The 18,030-nt window shown below is 44.9% G+C and overlaps 1 protein-coding gene across 1 annotated transcript in view; it reads right to left on the bottom strand.

Annotated features, from left to right (window-relative positions):
* PALS1 (protein associated with LIN7 1, MAGUK p55 family member) overlaps nt 1-18,030 on the bottom strand; it is a 423,019-nt gene that overhangs the window by 133,030 nt on the left and 271,959 nt on the right. The window contains exon 6 of the mRNA XM_078659539.1: nt 4,551-4,712. Coding sequence (XP_078515665.1) covers nt 4,551-4,712 — 162 coding nt within the window. The remainder of the gene's footprint in view (nt 1-4,550; nt 4,713-18,030) is intronic.

Here is an 18,030-nt window from a genome sequence, read left to right as displayed (position 1 = left end):
CCAGCTCAATCGTAAAAGTCTCAGTAGCTTAGTAAGGGAGGTAAACCCCATTCGGAAAAAGTTCGGGTCACCGGCCATAGTTCACAGAGGAAAAAGAGAAGTACTTCCCTTGATGTAGCAGGAGTCATTCCCCAGAGTCTGCGGCCGGGTCGGGCTCGTTCTTCTCCTCTTGCCCGGTCATTTCAGGCTCGTCGGTTTGTCCTGGTCTCCTGCACCTACTGTTCTGTCTGCCAGAGCCTTCCGCCGGACGCCACCCCTCGAGCCAGTCGTGCGCCTCCTCCGGAGTATCAAAGAACCAGGTCTTTTTATCAGCCACCACCCTGAGGCGTGCCGGGAAGAGCATGGAATAGGGCAATTCGCGAGACCTCAATGTCTTTTTCACCTCAATGAAACTTCTCCGTCTCGCCGCCACCGCCGTCCTGTAGTCCGGGAAAATTGAAACTTCTGAATTTTGAATCCGTATGGGCGGCGCGACCCTCGCCGTTTGTAAGATGGCATCGCGATCTCTGAAATTGAATATGCGCGCTATAACAGATATATATATTACTTTTTAATGATGTTCAGAACCATGAAGCTTTTTATGACGGAAATATTCTTTTTTTATTCTAATGTCCTAATGTATGATGTGAGCTGTTTTTATATGTGAATGATGATAATTGATTGAATAAAATATCTAATCTACTAGCGCACTATCTGCTGGCCATGTAAGAACAGGCAAGGCAGATGGGCACACAGCCACCTTCTTTCCATTAAGTCCTGATCATCAAAATCCTAAAACCAGAGAAACCACCTGAGCGATATGACTTTTATGGCCAGCTATTGATAATTAACGTTGATAATTACATTATGGCTAAAAACTGCTTGCTAACACAATCCTTCCTTTACTTCCCAACTTGATCAGGCCTAAGTAGGGGTTTATATCCGGTTGCACTATGTTCCACAACTTCCACACTATTTCCACCCTGAACCACCAACTAGAGCCAAAGATAAATGCTGTGGATGCATTCCTAGATGCCACTAAGGCTTTTAATTCTTTGCAATGGTAATACCCGCACATAGTTTTCCTCTGTTCTGAGGGGGAAACTCCTGGCTGAAGCACCTCAGTCAAAACATTAGTTTTGACTGTCACCCAGGGCAGGTTATGGTTGAGGACCTCAACAGTCTTGCGCACCATCATAGCAAAAGGGCTCCCTCCTCCAAAGCCTCAATCGGAGGGAAAACTAGGTCAGTGTAAGGTGAGAGTTCTAACCCACTTGTCTCCCCAGTTCCTTATACCAATTGTCCTACTCAACTGGCTCTTTTCCGTAAGGGTCCAAATAACCCTCTCAAACATCACCCTCACCAGGCCTATCCATTAAATTAGGCAGTGGCTCTGCTCGCGGGGAGGGAATGTCCTCGGTCTATGCAGGGCGAGGAGTCGGACAATGTCTATCCGGCTCAGTGTTGGAGTCAGGTATGACGATTGGGATTGGGCCATGGATGTTGACACTGGAGCAGGTGCCAAGGAAGGTCTCAGTCTTGCCGGGGGCTTCACTCCAGATCCACTGAAGGATCCTTGGGGCCAGAAAGGCAATGAGGGCGAACCCGCCGCCATGGTCCTAAATGGGGCCCTTGCTGCACCTGTGGGGCCATAAGCCCCGTCAGAGGGTCGGGCTACCTAAGAATGAGGTTAATGGTCTTATAAAACTCCTTTAACTAGGTGTGGGGTGCTTCGAGAAAATCAGGGAAGCGTGGAGTGGACTCTGGTTCAGGCGCTGTCAACTCGCTGGCTTGGAGTGCTAACGCTCCCTCATCTCATCGGATTACTTCAACAGATGCAGGAAAGTCGAAGAGAGCCTGAATTTCTTCAACCTTTTATGGTTGTGGGACTTCCCCGAAGACTAATTGTGATGTCGAATGTCAAGATGGGCTCTGCTGACAGTCCTTCTCACGCAAATGGAACCAAGTGTCGTCAAGTCGACTGACTATGGGCTGAAATTAGCTTGAGGTTATGCTAACTAGGTGCCTTCTGGTGTATGGCGCGGCAGTTTTCACACGCCTCTGAGACGTGTCCTGGTTCAAGGCACCAACCACAAACACACCAGGTGGGAGTCTGTCATCGACATTAGAGGAAGACAGGCGCCACATAGTTTTTAACCAACAGGTTTCTTGGGTGACAACATCATGTCAGGAGATGAAATCTCAAAAAGGTCGACAAAAGATTGAAAAAATCCAGTCTAAAAGTGTCTGTTAGGTAGCTCAATCCAGATCAGCCGCATCTGGTGCAAAAAGGAAAGAACAGATGAGGTGGCACCTATATAGGTACCACGAACCTCACTTCCGTAGCGGACGAGGAAACAACTACCAGCGCTCAGGGGTACTGCTCGAAAACCTTCCGGATCCAGTCTGATGCTTGGAGATAGTCAAAGGTAAGGAATCTGCGGCTAGTAGTCTCTATCAGATTGCCCTCTTCTGGACCATCAGGGCTGGTCAAGGATATTCCACTATCGTCGGGAAATATACTATCTTACATTCCTGTTGGCAAATTAACGGGTTGCAATACACTGTGGAAATTGCCCTTCTCTTATATTTAAAGACTGGTTGAAAGACTTAACATACTGTAATGAGCAACTGGATGCCCACTGGGAACTGATGTAAGTCCAATCCAGACCCAAAGTGGATCAATAAAATCGCCTGGCCTGCTCAAAGCGGTCGTTCTACTGCAATGAACATAATGTATACGATCATTTGTATTCATGATATTGATTTTGAGGTGAATGTGCCGTACACGGGAAACTGTTGGCTGCATGTGGCTGTTAGGTTATGTATCTATTACATTTGCATCCTTCATTTTATTTCCTGTGACTCGCTATATGCGAATTGAGGGTGCAGGGTCTTCCTCAGTTAATCTTCAATTAAAAAAAAAATGCCGTGCCTGACTCCGTACCAGCTGAGTAACCACTCCCCTTACCCCAGCCAGTGATCAACTCATGCAGACTAAGTCTAAACATCCTACCCAATAATGTTATGTTAAAAGTTTTATAGAGCGCTCAAATCACCCTGGGGCATCACGGCGCTGCCTAGAAGTATATGATTCTGCGGGAGGAGCACAGGGGAAGAAGAGTGAGTTAAAACAAAAAGGCTTTCAATTGTTTTCTAAAAAGACCATAGCTAGGGATTTCTCGTAAAGTTTGGGGAAGCTGGTTCCAATATTTTGGAGCAAGGAATGAAAAAGCTCTTCCGCCAGTCTAAGTAAGGTGGATTCGGGGAACCTGAAGAAGACCCGCGAGCTAGATCTAACTCTCCTAGAGGGAAAATATTTCAAAAGTTTTCTTTGTAGGTATAGGGGGCCTCTGTTACTCAAAGCATTGAAAGTGAGGCAGCAAATTTTAAAAAACTATCTTTTTCCCACCGATAGCCAGTGCAATTCCCTGAGCAGCGGGATTGAGGGGGTGCCCGCAGGGCGGTTCAGAATCATTCTGGCTGCTGTATTTTGAACCACCTGCAGTTTGGCCAGGTGTGTTTGTCCTACTTCTGCCAGCAGAGCGTTACCACAATCCAGGCGACTGGTTACCATCGCCTGCACTAATGTCCTTCGATGCAGGGTAGGTATAAACGGAAGGATTTCCCATAAGAGTCGTATGCTATAATAGCATGCGCTGGTCGTGGCCGCAATTTGGTCCCTCAGGATAGTTGTCTGTCTATTTTTATACCCAAGGTTTTCACTGATAGCTTAGGGGTGGGAGCAGCACCAAGTTGGATGGGCCTTTTGCATCCAGGGCCATGTCCTCCCTGTCCAACCATGCTCACAATGCTCCTGACCATGCAATAACAATGAGAGCTAATCCTTAGGCAATAGGAGATTAAGGATACGATCCAGAATGAAAGACTTAACAGAAGTCTACCATTAACTTTGATTAACAGGGAGGTAGAATAAAATCTCTTACTAGATATTAAAATAAGAGTTGACACCACGGGGCTCAAACAAGCATTGGCAAAGACCAATAGGTCTGATTTTGGTTGCTAGCCTTTTGGTTTTGCCAATGTTTGCTTTGTCATGTCTTCTACAAAACGTTATTGTTTCGATCTGCTAGGTTCCTGTAAATAGTTCTAAAAAACACATGGACTTAACGCAAAAATATTTTATTGGTCTCAAAAACCACAGTCATAGTAGTTTGCAGCACTGAAGGGAAGTACTGTGTGCAGTTGTGCTCATGGAGAAAGAGCAGAATGCAGTCACTCTCAGGGAAGGTAGACAGTGGCTGTAATGAGCCGACCTCCTGTCACACAGCTGTGTACCATAGAGGCTGGATTAAGTATGTGGATGACAAAGACAAACCAATGGATGAAGCAGGCTGGCTAAAAGCCCCTATACGTAAATATATTTCATAAATAATGTCATAAAATCAAAAGGTCTTGGTTAACACTAGACCTAAACATGCAAAAGCAACATCTTGTCCCCATTAAGATCTATAACAGTCTCAATTTGGAAAATGTTCCCATTTATTTCTCTAAAAAACATGGCTTATTGTAAATCTCAGACTAAAACTGCACCAACTTAATTTGCTTACCAGTAAGTCGAAAACCTCATTCACATCCTTTCCTCGGATTTCAGTGCCATTAATCTCAAGAACTTCATCCCCTTCATGGAGTAATCCACTTTTCTCTGCTGCACCTCCTTTCACTATGCGACTGATAATCACAGAGTCCAGCTCATTTCGCACTGTGGCTCCCTAAGCAAATGCAATAAATCATAGGATTTAATTGTTGTAAATTACTAGGTTCACATATAAAACACTAATTAATACATACAATGAAATACATTTGATTTGCATCTTAACAGTGTGTACATAAACCAGCTTAAAAACATACCTGTTGTGTGGGATATAGTAAGCAGTTTCTCCATATGATCCTGAAATCAGCACACAGGAATTGAACCTAGTCTCTCAAGTGAGATCTTACGATGTAAAGAATTGCTATTTCACTAGTTCTGTTTCTATTTATGTTTTCTACGACTGTCTTTATACTTTAGAATGCACTTCCTTTAATTAGAACACTAGCACCAATCTAAAGAGCCAAATATGAAATAGGTATTTTTGGTCTTTTCTTTTATGGTTTTACTCCACTTTTGTTTTTTAATTATATCTGAACAATCGCTATTAAAAGTATACCTTGGTTGATGAAGGGGGAGAGCGCGAGAGAGAGAGAAATTCTAGGCAATCACCAAAGTAAAGGTCCTCAAGAGAATAAGGGCCATGTGATGCCTCTCGCTTAGTCTTCTGTTGTACATTGCATCATCTAGTACATAACTGGGTTAAAGAGCAACGCTCACTTCATAAATCCCTGTTTCACACTGGTCTTGATTTCGAAGCTATACTCACCATCTCCCACTCTGCAGTTACAATTATCATTGAAGCTCTTGATTAACAAAACTTTCAGTATGCCATACGATCTCAGCACAAGCCAGAGGCTGTCACCGAAAAAACTGTCAAAGGCTTTCTCAAAATCAATGAAGATGCTGTATAATGTGATTGGCCAATCTGTGCACTGCTCTATGATGCTGCGTAGAGTAAGGATCTGATCGCCACACCTTCTGTCTATGTGGAACCCAGGCTTTTCTTAACTGCTTGTCCATGGCATCAGATATGCGCCGAATAAAGATTTGACAGAATTTTACTCTTGATTGCCAAAAAGGTGATTCCACGCCAGTTTTTACAGTTGATTAATGCTCCCTTCTTTGGAATGTTGACTATGATGCATACATTCCAGCCATTTGGTACGCTCTTACCCTCACGTTTCTACATTCAAATTGTCTAGAGAACAGAAAACTCTTGGCCAAGAGGTCGGAAGGCAGGGACAATTTCTTCTTTCCGTGGTGGGGTGGTGTTCACATTCAAGTCTGTGTCTGCTTCTTGGATATTTGCTTTGCTTGTTGGCATTGGCCTGTCCAAGACTTATTTAAAGTGGTAAGCCCAGCGTGATGCCTGTTCTTTCTCTGTTGCAAGTATTCTGCTTTGCTTGTCCATGACAGCAGTGTTGTATGTAGCACAAGATTTAGCATAGACTATCTTTGTGATTTTGAAGACTGTCCCCTGTTTTTCTGTACTGGCTGCCTCCTCGGCTTGGCTGGCAAGGTTACCCATGTACAGCCGCTTGTCTGCTCTGGTAATTTTTTTTGGCTGCTTCGTTTACTCGTATGTACTATTGCTTGTACGTCTCCAGCAGCTTCTCAGTTTGGCCTCCCTGAGTTTCTTTTTTGCTGCCATCCTGTCTTCAATAGCTTGCCATGTGTCGTGTCTTATCCATTCTTTCCTCTTCATTGCCTTTGTCCCCAATCATGTTTTACTGCTCTTCACATATACTGAAGAGACCTGTTCTTGTGGACCACGTCTGCAGCTGGTTCACACTGATCTTTTGTGTGTGCCAGGAGTTGGAACCTGTTTTTGATTTTTAAAGACAAATGCTTTCTTGATATTAGAGTCCTGTAATTTTGCCACATTGAAGTACTGTCATCCTGATGTTTTGTGATCTATTTTTTCTAGATTCTTCACAAGATCACTCACTAGATGGTGATCACTGCTGGCGTCAGCTCCCCTCCTCACTCTGACATTTTGCAGTGAGTGTCTTCATGTCTCCATCAGGTGGTCAATCTGGTTCATGTCTCTGCCACTGAGGGAACATCAAGTTAGTTTGTAACTATCACGGTGGGGGAAGAGAGTCCCTCCTATGACCAGATAATTTATGGCACAACATTTCACGGGTCTCTCTCCACTGTTGCTCACTGTTCCACAACCTTCCTTTCCGATTGCTCTGTCATGGTTTGTGTTGACATTTCCCACTTTAGCATTCAAATCTCTCTTTGGGTTATGGTTCTGCACGACTTCAAGCTCAGCTTGCATCTGTTGGTAGAATAAGTCCTTGACTGTTTCTTCTTGTCATTTGTTGGAACATTGTGCTGGATAATGATGGGCTGACTGGCTTCCACTCAATCAGGTATTTCTCTGTCCCCTTGCTCAGGATGATGGTTACTCCTTTCTGTGGTGGTTTTAATTCTGCTATTATATACGGTCCACCTACTTTTTCTGACCCTTGGGATGTGTAGGTGGTAACACCTCATCTCTGATGTTATCATAGTCTGTATGATGCAGAATCTGATTCTAGTTTAGCACCTGGCACTCAGACCGTCTGTAACTCTGTCCGGTGTGCCCAGAAGATTTAGTGGTTCCTGCTGCTGTTTCAGTAATAAATGCTTTTAATGGGACAAGGTTGTTAGCCTTGGGCCGAGCCCCAAACCAGGAAGATTCATTGGTTGAGCTATATCAGGTCTCTACTTTGTGACCTGTCCGGCTTGGGTAACCCTGTTTAGAGACTAGGCACCTGACAGCATAAGTCTCCAGGTCACCGAGACAAGCTCCTTCACTGCTTCAAGGTGGCAATCCTCCTCTCTCGCAAAGTACCACCTCCAAATATACCATTGAATAAAGTGCCCCTCTCTACTCCGTGGAGAATTATAGCCCACACCAAATGCTTTCAAAAGGGGTGTGAATAGTGAGGAAAGACCCTATGATGAAGCTTGCCATCTCAGGGCAGGTGAAGGTTTCTGCCCTTTAAAACAGATGTATCCTCTTACCCTAGATCTCTGTGAGTTCTTACCTTTAGAATGAACCCCTGCTATTCTAAATCACAAGCATTTGGGTGTGTGGTGTTTTCTCCATGTTAGTCTGAATGCTCACATGCTGACATTTTCCATGCAGTCTATGTAGATTATGTTAGTGGTTCACAGCTGGTTGTGGGGCCCTCATCTATCCCTCAGACACTGATGATGATTGTAGCAGTAAAAGGAAAATAAGCCTTAACTCTAAAAAGACAAGAGCAATCTGTGCCGATGGCTTATCTCCAAAGGTCTTGGGCATCAAATAGACAGTGGGATCTCATAGCTTTCTTAGTTGTATCTAGAGTTTTAGTGAGCAGAAAAGTGCCTGTTAATACTGCTTTATTAAAACTATAATGTAACTTTCTCTGCTTAATATCATATTATGACTTGCACCTAAACGTTTCAGGAAACTTCTTGAGCCCATCTCTCTTGGAGTAGGTAGACCTTACTGTTATTACCCCTAGAGTCCAGATAGGATTCTGAGCAGGGATATTTATGATACACAATTAGTCTTGAAAGTAGGGCCTTCTTCATTTATGGGACCGATGGGCCACTGTATTGTCCTTTTGTTTTTCTCTCTGCTGACTTTAATACTGTGTTGTAAATGGATAGATCCTATGGATTAAAATGTTCCAATGAGGTGCAGCAAACTGACCCGTTTAGATCTTAAATTAACTATTTGGTGCGTATTGGGCCACACAGAAATTTGAAGGTGAGAATGGTCAACACTAGAAACATATTTGGCCATCCTGGAATAAGGCAGAGCTGCATGCTCACTTCTATCTCTTGAATACATACATACATAAATTTGACATTGGAGATAGCAAGTCTAAGATTTCCCTAGAGTATCAGGCCAAAAACATTACACACCTGCTTTAAAGTTAAGGTGTGTCACTTTTTGATAGGACTCAATAGGAACAAGCTTGAATTTTATCTGAAGACAAACTTGAACATAAATAACTTGTATTGTGCGACCTAGATCTGCAAAGTAAACTGGTCCATCGATTCTAATAAATTGGAGAATTTACCTTTCCACAAATATCTGGAGTTACAGCTCTAGCATAATCTGACTTGGGCCCTCTGTATGACTCCAAAAAACTTCAGTGAAATGTCAGAGGGTTTACGTATCTTCAATCGTAAATTTGGTGTGTACTCAATCTTAACCTCTAGGAAGGCTTATCTCGCCAAGCTAATGTTTACTCTTAATTACTGGGAAGAGATGTGGATCCCATCCTGCAGGTTCAATCCGGACTGACCTAAAAACCTGGACCAGCAGAAGACATTGGCCCTACGTAATTTTGTGGCCACTAGAGCAAATTGGTTGTAATTGTCGTCTAGATAGGCCACAAGTAGTGCTATATGTTGCCACCGTATTAGGCAATATTATCTTTTCTGGGCCAATCCTGGTACTTGGCTGTACCAAATCAGGTTGAAAACACTAGAAACTCCAGGAGGGAGTACTGGTGAATTTATGTACTATTTTCATGTTGAGGTTCTGAATTGTGTATTTAACGGGTTTGGCATTTTTACTGTTTTTATTGTGGCCAACCTACTAGCCTCAAAATTCTGGGTGACTATGGAAGGTTGTAGAAAAGGAAATATGGACGTATAATTCTCTTGACCTCAGCAAGCAGGCTAGTGAATTGCCAACGTAAGTAAACATTCACCAGGTCTTCATACAGCAAAAGTTCTTTGGGTGGCTGTTAAGTGTCCATTCTTGGGAGAGAAGACGGTATTGCTCCAGAATCATCAGTGGCTATCTGCAGCAGAGAATGACTGCACTATAAGTTTGTGCCTCTGATACAAACTTCACCTACAATAAAGTTAATTTTCTATTTACTGTCATGCAAATGATGGAGCAGACAGTTTTCCCCTCTGGCCACGTGGCGTAGAAGCACACAAAACATTCCACTATCAAAGAAAAACCTGGGAGCAATTTAATCTTACTTTCACATGAACATAGCATTTCTATTTTTCGAAAGAGGCTCACTAATATGTCAACTATGGATTCTAATACTTTGTAAACACTGGAAATAGAAAAGTGTAATCATTTCTGCAGACGGAAGACGAGATGGTTTTGTCTGAAGTCTCAATTTTTCTTGAAAATTGTCTTTTTTCATCATCTTCATAACCCATCAAATGATAGCCTTGAGGGGCTGAAAACCAAAAACATTAATTTTATGGTCGAGACTGTAAGACACTACAAAAAGGCCTTGGAGCCTGCCCATTGCTTAGCATTTGTTGTTAACAGCGTCTGTCTTCTTTGTAGCCTCGTTAATTGGCCAAAGATAGCCAACATCACTAGGGATCCTTTCAGTGGAGCAGTGACCAAGCACAGATTGATTCAACCTAAGCAGTGCCTGTATGCTGCCCCCGACACGACTGAGGTACTATTTAGAGGTACTATTTCTTCCCTATTGCCTTAGTCATTGGTTCCTCATCATCCTTGCTTGCTGAATGGGCCCCACTTAATTTTCGCATTCCATCTCAGGTTTTGCTGGTCTCATCACGCATGGAGTTTTTGTTATCTTCAGTCTTCAATTTGGTTTCATTAAAGGCATTTTTCTCAGTTCATCATTGGAATGCTTTGTGAGCAACAGTAACATTACAAAAGGTCACATTTATTTATTATGCACGGATGATATGATCACGATCAGAGCATGTTGAGCGGACACCGGGAAATGTCAGTTTTTCACCCCGTCTCCTCCCACTCCCAACCGCTCTCCATATTTCTTCTGTGTGCCTGCCTGTAAGTGATAGGAGAGAACTAAGCGATGGACCTTTTTTTATCACTCTTTTTTAGGTTTTCCTCTCTGATTTAGTTTTATTAAAGGCAACTTTAACAGGGACTTGCTTTGGCACCCTGACGATTCTGAGGAAGTTTCTTCCCCTCTTGCCAGGTGGTACCAAAGAGACGTTTGTCCGGGCTCTGATCCTCTCCCGCCTGGACTACGCTAATGCTCTCCTGGTGGGATGTCCGGATTATTTGACAAAGAAGCTGCAGGTAGTCCAGAATGCGGCAGCTAGGCTACTCCTAGGGCTTTCTCCAAGACAGAGTGTGCGGATCAATCTACGTCACCTGCACTGGCTCCCAGTTGAGTCCAGTCTCAAATTCAAAATGTTGTCCATCGTCCAACGGGCCCTGTATGGGTTGGGTCCGCTCTATCTCCAGAAGCGCTTTGTCTTTTACAAACCTTCAAGGCCATTGCAGAACAGTTCTTAATACAGTACCCTCGTTTCAATCGCCATAGGCTGGGCGGGTGTTCTTTCACCCGCAAAGCAGGCCTAGCTTGGAATAGGCTTCCGTTGGCCCTGAGGAGGGTGTCGGATCCGATAGTTTTTAAGAAGAAATTAAAGACTCTGCTTTTCTAAGGTTTCCCTTTTTTAGATAGGAGTGTGGTAGGCTTTTCAGGATTTAGCGCCGGGATACTCCGAGTAGCTGTACGCTCTACAAATCTAATATAACATAACATAACATAACTTTAAGTGTTCCGGGGAAACGCACCCGAAGGTCACAGATTCTCATGAGTAGGCTCCCACATCCAGTTACAACATACAGGCCAGTAAACAGGAGCAGGTTTCCCCACAAAAATACAATTTCTTTGCTTTTTGGGACTAAAAAAGATGAAATAGGTTTAGGACAGTTAATAGGAGGGGATCTCTAAAGGACGTACATTTGCGATACTAACCGTTTAATTTACAAAGTTTGGTTTCAAACTAGTGCCAGTATTGATGCTCGGTTGCAGGCTTTTCTTTGCCATTGGCCCGAGTGCCAAATTTTTAAAGCAAATTTGGTTTTTGTCTTTATTGCCTTTTTAAAAGCTTTGTTGTAATGAAAGTAAGGAAGGAATCATCTGTAATTGCTTCAGCCCTGTGCGCTTAGCGTTTTCATTTTAATGGAATTCAATTTTGCCATCTAAATAAGGTTGCACTGCTGTCAGGACCTGCATTATGAGTACATTGCCCCTTCATTAACAGAGTGCCAGTACTTTATAACGGCTTGCCCCAGCTGAGTTTGTACAACTGTAAAGTGCAGCCAATTTCTTATAATTGGTTTTATGGCAATTCCCTTAATGCTGACAACTTATACGCATTTGCTGAGTCTCACTGGGGGCCTCAATGTTAAGTTCTAAGATGCTTAGTCAGAAAGGAAAGGTTTGAGTCCTGCTGTCTTGTTTGTCAGGTGTGCTAGAGTCCAAAGAATGCTGTCAAGGTTCAAGCAAATAAGTAAAAGATAATTATTCATTTGTTCTCACCTTTTTCATTGTTATATTATTAATTCATGTTTTCTTTTGACACTTTCATTGCAAACACTAAACAAGTGTTCACTTGTAATGTAGTTATTAACTGTCTCCTTACTGTCACAAATTTGGACATGCTCCTTTACTGAATGTTGCCAATGTTGATGTTTTATTCTAAAGGGCATAAGCTATGATTCCTCAAGCTATCAGCTTCATTTGTCACAAGGGCAATGTTGCCCCTTAAAAGGCTGATGGTGTTTGGTTATTTTGATTGAAAAGGAGAACTAAACAAACAAAATGATTGAATGTTTGCAAGATTCCCAGTGAGTTAAACAGTAACTGCTATTATCTGGTGTGGCTCAACATAAATTTGTGGCAAGATCTGGTAAGACTTCCCCCCAATATTGCAGATTCAATTCCATTACATTTAATAGTAAGGCCACATTAGCAAACCCAATACGTCAGCACTCACCCCAATTAGCAAACCCAATACGTCAGCAATCACCTGCTCAAGACCTATTGGTTTTGCCAATGATTGCTTACAATTTGTACTACAATCTGCATTTATGCCGCTTTAAAGCAATGTGCATAACAGATGTTCTTATTAGCCAATACACGCTACTCAAGTACAACCTCAGAAGAAAGAATGAATAAATAAAGTTAGGTAACAATAAACATCTGCTATTCAGCGCCAAGATGCCCGCCCACGGGTGAACGTGCGCATTACAAATACACGGTATGTTATTCTAGGGAAGTTGGTACTGGTTAAGGTTTTAGCTAGTCAAACTGTTAACACATCCCAATTAATTGGGTTTTTATTTACTTATTTATGTCATTTGTAAAGCGCATGAATCACCCCGGTTGGGGTATCTCCGCGCTTAGGACGCATTTGAGATGGCAGGGTGGGTGGCTCAGAACAGTGAAGTTTTTAGTTTTTTTTCTGAAGGACAAGTAGTTAGTGCATTGACGAATGTCCAAAGGTAGTTGATTCCAGATTTGAGGGGCTAGATAGGAGAACGCTTTGCCTCTTAGTCTGGTTTGTTTTATTCGCGGGACGGACAGGAAAGCCTTGCCTCCAGAACGGAGAGTTCGCAAGGGAATATATCTGACCAGTTTGTCCACCAGATGTTTAGGTCCCATTTTGTTCAAGGCTTTAAACACCATACAGCTGATGTTGAATTTAATTCTTTTGCGAATGGGCAACCAGTGTAATTTGTGGAGTAGGAGGAGTGAGGGTGTTCTGGGGGGAGCACTTGTTACTAGGCGTGCAGCCGTATTCTGTACCACTTGAAGACTGCTTAGGCAGGATTCCTTTGGAGAGATCAGCAGGGCATTGCTGTACTCCAGGTGGCTTAGAACTAAAGCATGTACCAGGGTTTTACGTGTGGAGGAGAGGAGGAGATGGAAGACTCTACGAAGCAGGCTAAGTGCATGTTAGAAAGTTCGCGTAGTTACCGCAACATGCTCCAACAAGTTTAATTTGTTGTCTATTAGGACCCCGAGGTTCTTAACCACTGGTTTTGGGGATGACACTGATCCTAGTTCCTCGGGCCACCAATTGGGTGTCCAACTGGTTACAGCTTCCTTAAATAGCATTGCAAGATGTGCAAGGTATGCCCATCTGCAAGAGAGTCATTCCCTGTCGATGCCCACAGATCAAGCCATACATTCATATGGGGCTCCGCTCCAACAACAGGCACACATGCACGCTGTTTAGCCTGGGATTTTTACCTTTGGTGGAGATTATAGGGCCCTAGCCAGACAAGGCGGCTTCAGATCAGTTTCACCATATTTTTTCAGGATTCAGGTAAACACAAGGCCGCTCATATTAAATGCCCTATTATCCGCATCCACAGCCTTGCAGTAATCTACAAGGTGCTGCCCAAAGAAGGTACATTTTTTTATTGAAATTATGGAATAAAACAGGTGAACATCAAAAGTGTAATGATATGAACATTAGATCATACAGGATTGGACAGGTATGAATGAATATGCTACTTACCAGTATGCATCTGTTCTTGGCATGTAGGGCTGCTGACATTCATATCTATAGCATAGATCGCCGCCTAGTGTTGGGTCCGGATGATTGCACATTGTTGTCCTGGAAGAGTCTTCGAAATATCACGAGATAGGTGGCTCCTCCCCTGGACTACAGTGCGCATGGGCATCGACTCCATCCCCAGATTGTTTTTAGCCATTGTGGTAAAGATGGAGTGTAATAGTGTAAGCGATGGCCATGCTAAGAGTAAGTGTTAAAAAGTCTGCAGCCGCTACAGGCGCCGGGGAGGAGGGCGGGCGATATGAATGTCAGCAGCCCTACATGCCAAGAACAGATGCATACTGGTAAGTAGCATATTCAGTTCGAGGCATGTGGGCTGCTGAATTCATATCTATAGCATAGAATAAATAGCAGTCCCTCCATTAACGGCGGCCGCCTGTGCCAGCTGCAGAAATCTGAAAAAGCGTTTTAAGAACAGCCTGCCCTACAGCTGCCTGCTGCTTGGAGTGCACGTCTACACAGTAATGTTTAGTAAATGTGTGTGGTGTAGACCATGTGGCTGCTCTACAAATATCTTCCAAAGGGATATTACCAAGGAAAGCCATAGAGGCCCCCAACTTTCGGGTGGAGTGGGCTCTTGGAGGGACCGTTAAAGTGCGCTTAGCCTTGTGATAGCAAATCTGAATGCACTTAACGATCCACCTGGCTATACCTGCTTTGGAAATGGGGTTGCCTTTGTGCTGGGCTGAGAAGGCAACAAAGAGTTGTTGTGTTTTCCTAAAGTCTTTGGTCGTATCGATGTAGTACATCAAGGCTCGTTTGACATCAAGAGTGTGGAGCATTCTTTCGGCAACAGTTTCTGGGTTTTGAAAGAATGCGGGCAGTTCAATGGTCTGATTAACATGGAACTGCGAAACCACTTTAGGAAGAAATTTAGGGTTAGTGCGCAGCACCACCCTGTTGGAGTGAATTTGAATGAATGGCTCTTGTACAGTGAGCGCCTGTAGCTCACTAACACGTCGTAGAGACGTAATGGCAATGAGAAAAGCCACTTTCCATGTCAAGAACTGAATCTCACATGAATGTAGAGGCTCAAAAGGTGGGCCCATCAACCTGGTGAGGACCACATTGAGGTTCCATACAGGAGCCGGCGGGGTCCTGGGAGGGATGACCCGCTTTAGGCCTTCTAGGAAGGCTTTAATGGCAGGCACTCTGAAGACGGTGAGATGCTGCCTGTTCTGGAGATAAGCCGCTATGGCGGATAAGTGTATCCTGATGGAAGCGTATGCTAGATTGCATTTGTAAAGATGTAACAAATAGCAGATGATGTTGGGAGTGGATGCATCTAGCGGGTTGATGTTGTGTGTTGCACAGTAAATGACAAACCGCTTCCATTTTGCTGCATAGCAGGCTCTGGTGGTGGGCTTTCTTGCCTCCCGTATGATATCCATGCATTCAGGGGGCAAGTCAAGGTAGCCAAACTCTAAGAGCTCAGGAGCTAGATCGCCAGGTTGAGCTGTTGCGGATCTGGGTGCTGAATGTCGCCATGGCTCTGCGTCAAAAGCTTGGGCGTGAGGTGTAGCCTTTGATGCGGTACCACGGAGAGTTCCAGAAACGTGGTGTACCATGGCTGGCGTGCCCACGTTGGAGCAACCAGGATGAGAGTCATCGAGTGTTGCTTTAGCTTTCTTGCCACCAGCGGTATGAGAGGTGCTGGGGGAAAAGCGTACGCAAATCTACCTGACCAGTTCATCCATATCGCATTGCATTGCGACTGTGGGTGAGGGAACCTGGCGGCAAAGCTTTGACATTCTGCGTTTTCCCTTGTGGCGAACAGGTCTATCTGTGGATGACCCCGCTTCTGGAAGTACGGGCGGAGTACTGATGGATGTATCTCCCACTCGTGCATCTGGTGGCTGTACCTGTTGAGCAGGTCCGCCATCTGATTGTCCGTGCCTGGGAGGTGTTCCGCCATGAGGAAGATGTTCCTTTGAATGGCCCACTTCCACATGCCCTGAGCCAGATGAGATAACTGTGGAGAGTGTGTACCTCCCTGCTTCTGGATGTAGTACATGGCTGTCATGTTGTCCGTCCGGATCAACACGACCTTGTTGCACAGATGTACTTTGAATGCCTTCAATGCCATGAAGATTGCCATCAGTTCTAGGTAGTTGATGTGCATCTTCTTTTGCTGTATTGTCCATAGTCCCTGCACTGTGTAGTGGAGTACATGAGCTCCCCATCCCTGGAGAGACGCGTCCGCTGTTAGGATGATTTGTGGGACAGGCTCTTGGAACGGTCAGCCCTTGCAAAGGTTGTGTGGATTCCACCAATGCAGAGAGGTGTATGCCCGACCGGTGACCAACACTAGGTCTTTCAACTGTCCCTGAGCCTGATTCCACTGATGTGCTAAGTATTCCTGGAGCGGACGCATATGTAACCTCGCGTGCGGGACTATGAAAATGCAGGAGGCCATCATGCCTATCAACTGCATGAACACTCTCGCTGGAAGCGAGTGTTGCGGTTGGAACTGTTGGATTAGCGACTGGATGTTGGTGATCCGCGCTGAAGTTGGCTGAGCCGTGGCTGCCAGAGTATTGATTGTCGCACCTAGATATTGCCGCACATGGGCTGGCTGAAGGTGCGACTTTGGATAGTTCAGGGAGAACCCCAGACTGTGAAGAAGGTGAATGGTGTGGGACATGTCGGCGGCGCACTGCTGGTCCGACTTCGCCTGAACCAGCCAGTCGTCCAGATAAGGGTAGACATGGATGTGTTGTCTCCTGAGGTGCGCCGCCACTGTCGCCAGACATTTGGTGAACACCCTGGGGGCCGTGGTCACTCCGAAAGGGAGGACCTTGAATTGATAATGCCGATTTTGAATGGTGAATCTGAGGTAGTTTTTGTGTGATGGATGGAGTGGAATGTGGAAGTAAGCATCCTTGAGGTCCAAGGTTGCGAGGAAGTCTCCCTGATTGAGGAGCGGAAGAACCTGCTGCAGCGTTAGCATGTGGAAGTGTTCTGAGAGAATGTACTGGTTTAGGGGCCTGAGGTCTAGAATAGGTCTGAGGGACCCGTCTTTCTTTGGGATTAAGAAGTACAGGGAGTATACCCCTGTGCCTTCCTCCTCCACTGGCACATGCTCTATAGCGCCCTTTTGCAGCATGACGAGAACCTCCTGCTGCAATAAGTGCAAATGCTCTGTGGACATAGGACGGTGTTTTGGTGGTATGTTGGTTGGAGTGGATGTGAGCTCCAAACAATAACCGTACTGGATAAGTTTCCTGACCCACCTGTCTGTGGTGATGGTTTTCCAGACTGGCAGGAACTGCTGGAGTCTCCCCCCGACAGGTGTGGAATGGTCGGGGGGCAGTGACAGGACGTCACTGTTTGTTGGAGGCGGAGGAACGGGAGTTGTTGATGCCCTTGTCTCTGCCCTTGGCATTGTTACCCCGATAACCTCCTCTATTTTGTTTGGTGTATGTGGATTGCGCACCACCTTTATTGAACTGTGCTTGCTGGGACATTTGGCCTCTGGAAACACCCCTATTGCCGGAGCGACGAAAAGTGCTCCCCCGAAACTGTTGGGATTGGAGAGCGCCCATGGACTTGGCAGTCTCAGTATCCTTTTTTATTTTTTCCAAGGTGGTATCCACCTCAGGACCAAATAATCTGTCAGGGTTAACTGGCTGGTTGAGGATGGTAGTTTGGATCTCAGGCTTAAATCCAGAGATTCTGAGCCACGCCTGTCGCCTTAACATCACACTGGTGTTAATCGCCCTGGCTGCAGTATCGGCAACGTCCAGTGCACACTTTATAGAAGCGTTGGAGATGAGCGTCCCTTCTTGGATAAGCATCTCCGCAGCCTCCTTATATTGGTCTGGGAGATGTTGCAACAGGGTCTCTAGTGTGTCGTAGTGTGCCCTGTCGTAGCGTGCCAAGAGTGCCTGCGTGTTAGAGATATGCCATATATTGGCCGCCTGAGCTGCTACTCTCTTTCCCGATGCCTCTAGCACTTTTGACTCTTTGTCCGGGGGAGGAGCTTCACCCGTGGTCTGCGAATTCGCCCTCTTGCGGGCATTAGAAACGACCAGAGAGTCCAATGGCAAGTGGCCCTTGATGTAAGTGGGATCGCCAGGTGCTGGTCGGTATTTCTT

Source organism: Lissotriton helveticus, chromosome 9 (genome assembly GCF_964261635.1).
Source record: "Lissotriton helveticus chromosome 9, aLisHel1.1, whole genome shotgun sequence".
Classification (NCBI taxonomy): domain Eukaryota; kingdom Metazoa; phylum Chordata; class Amphibia; order Caudata; family Salamandridae; genus Lissotriton; species Lissotriton helveticus.
Note: the sequence above shows the minus strand (reverse complement) of the source record. Positions and strands in the feature narration are given on the sequence as shown.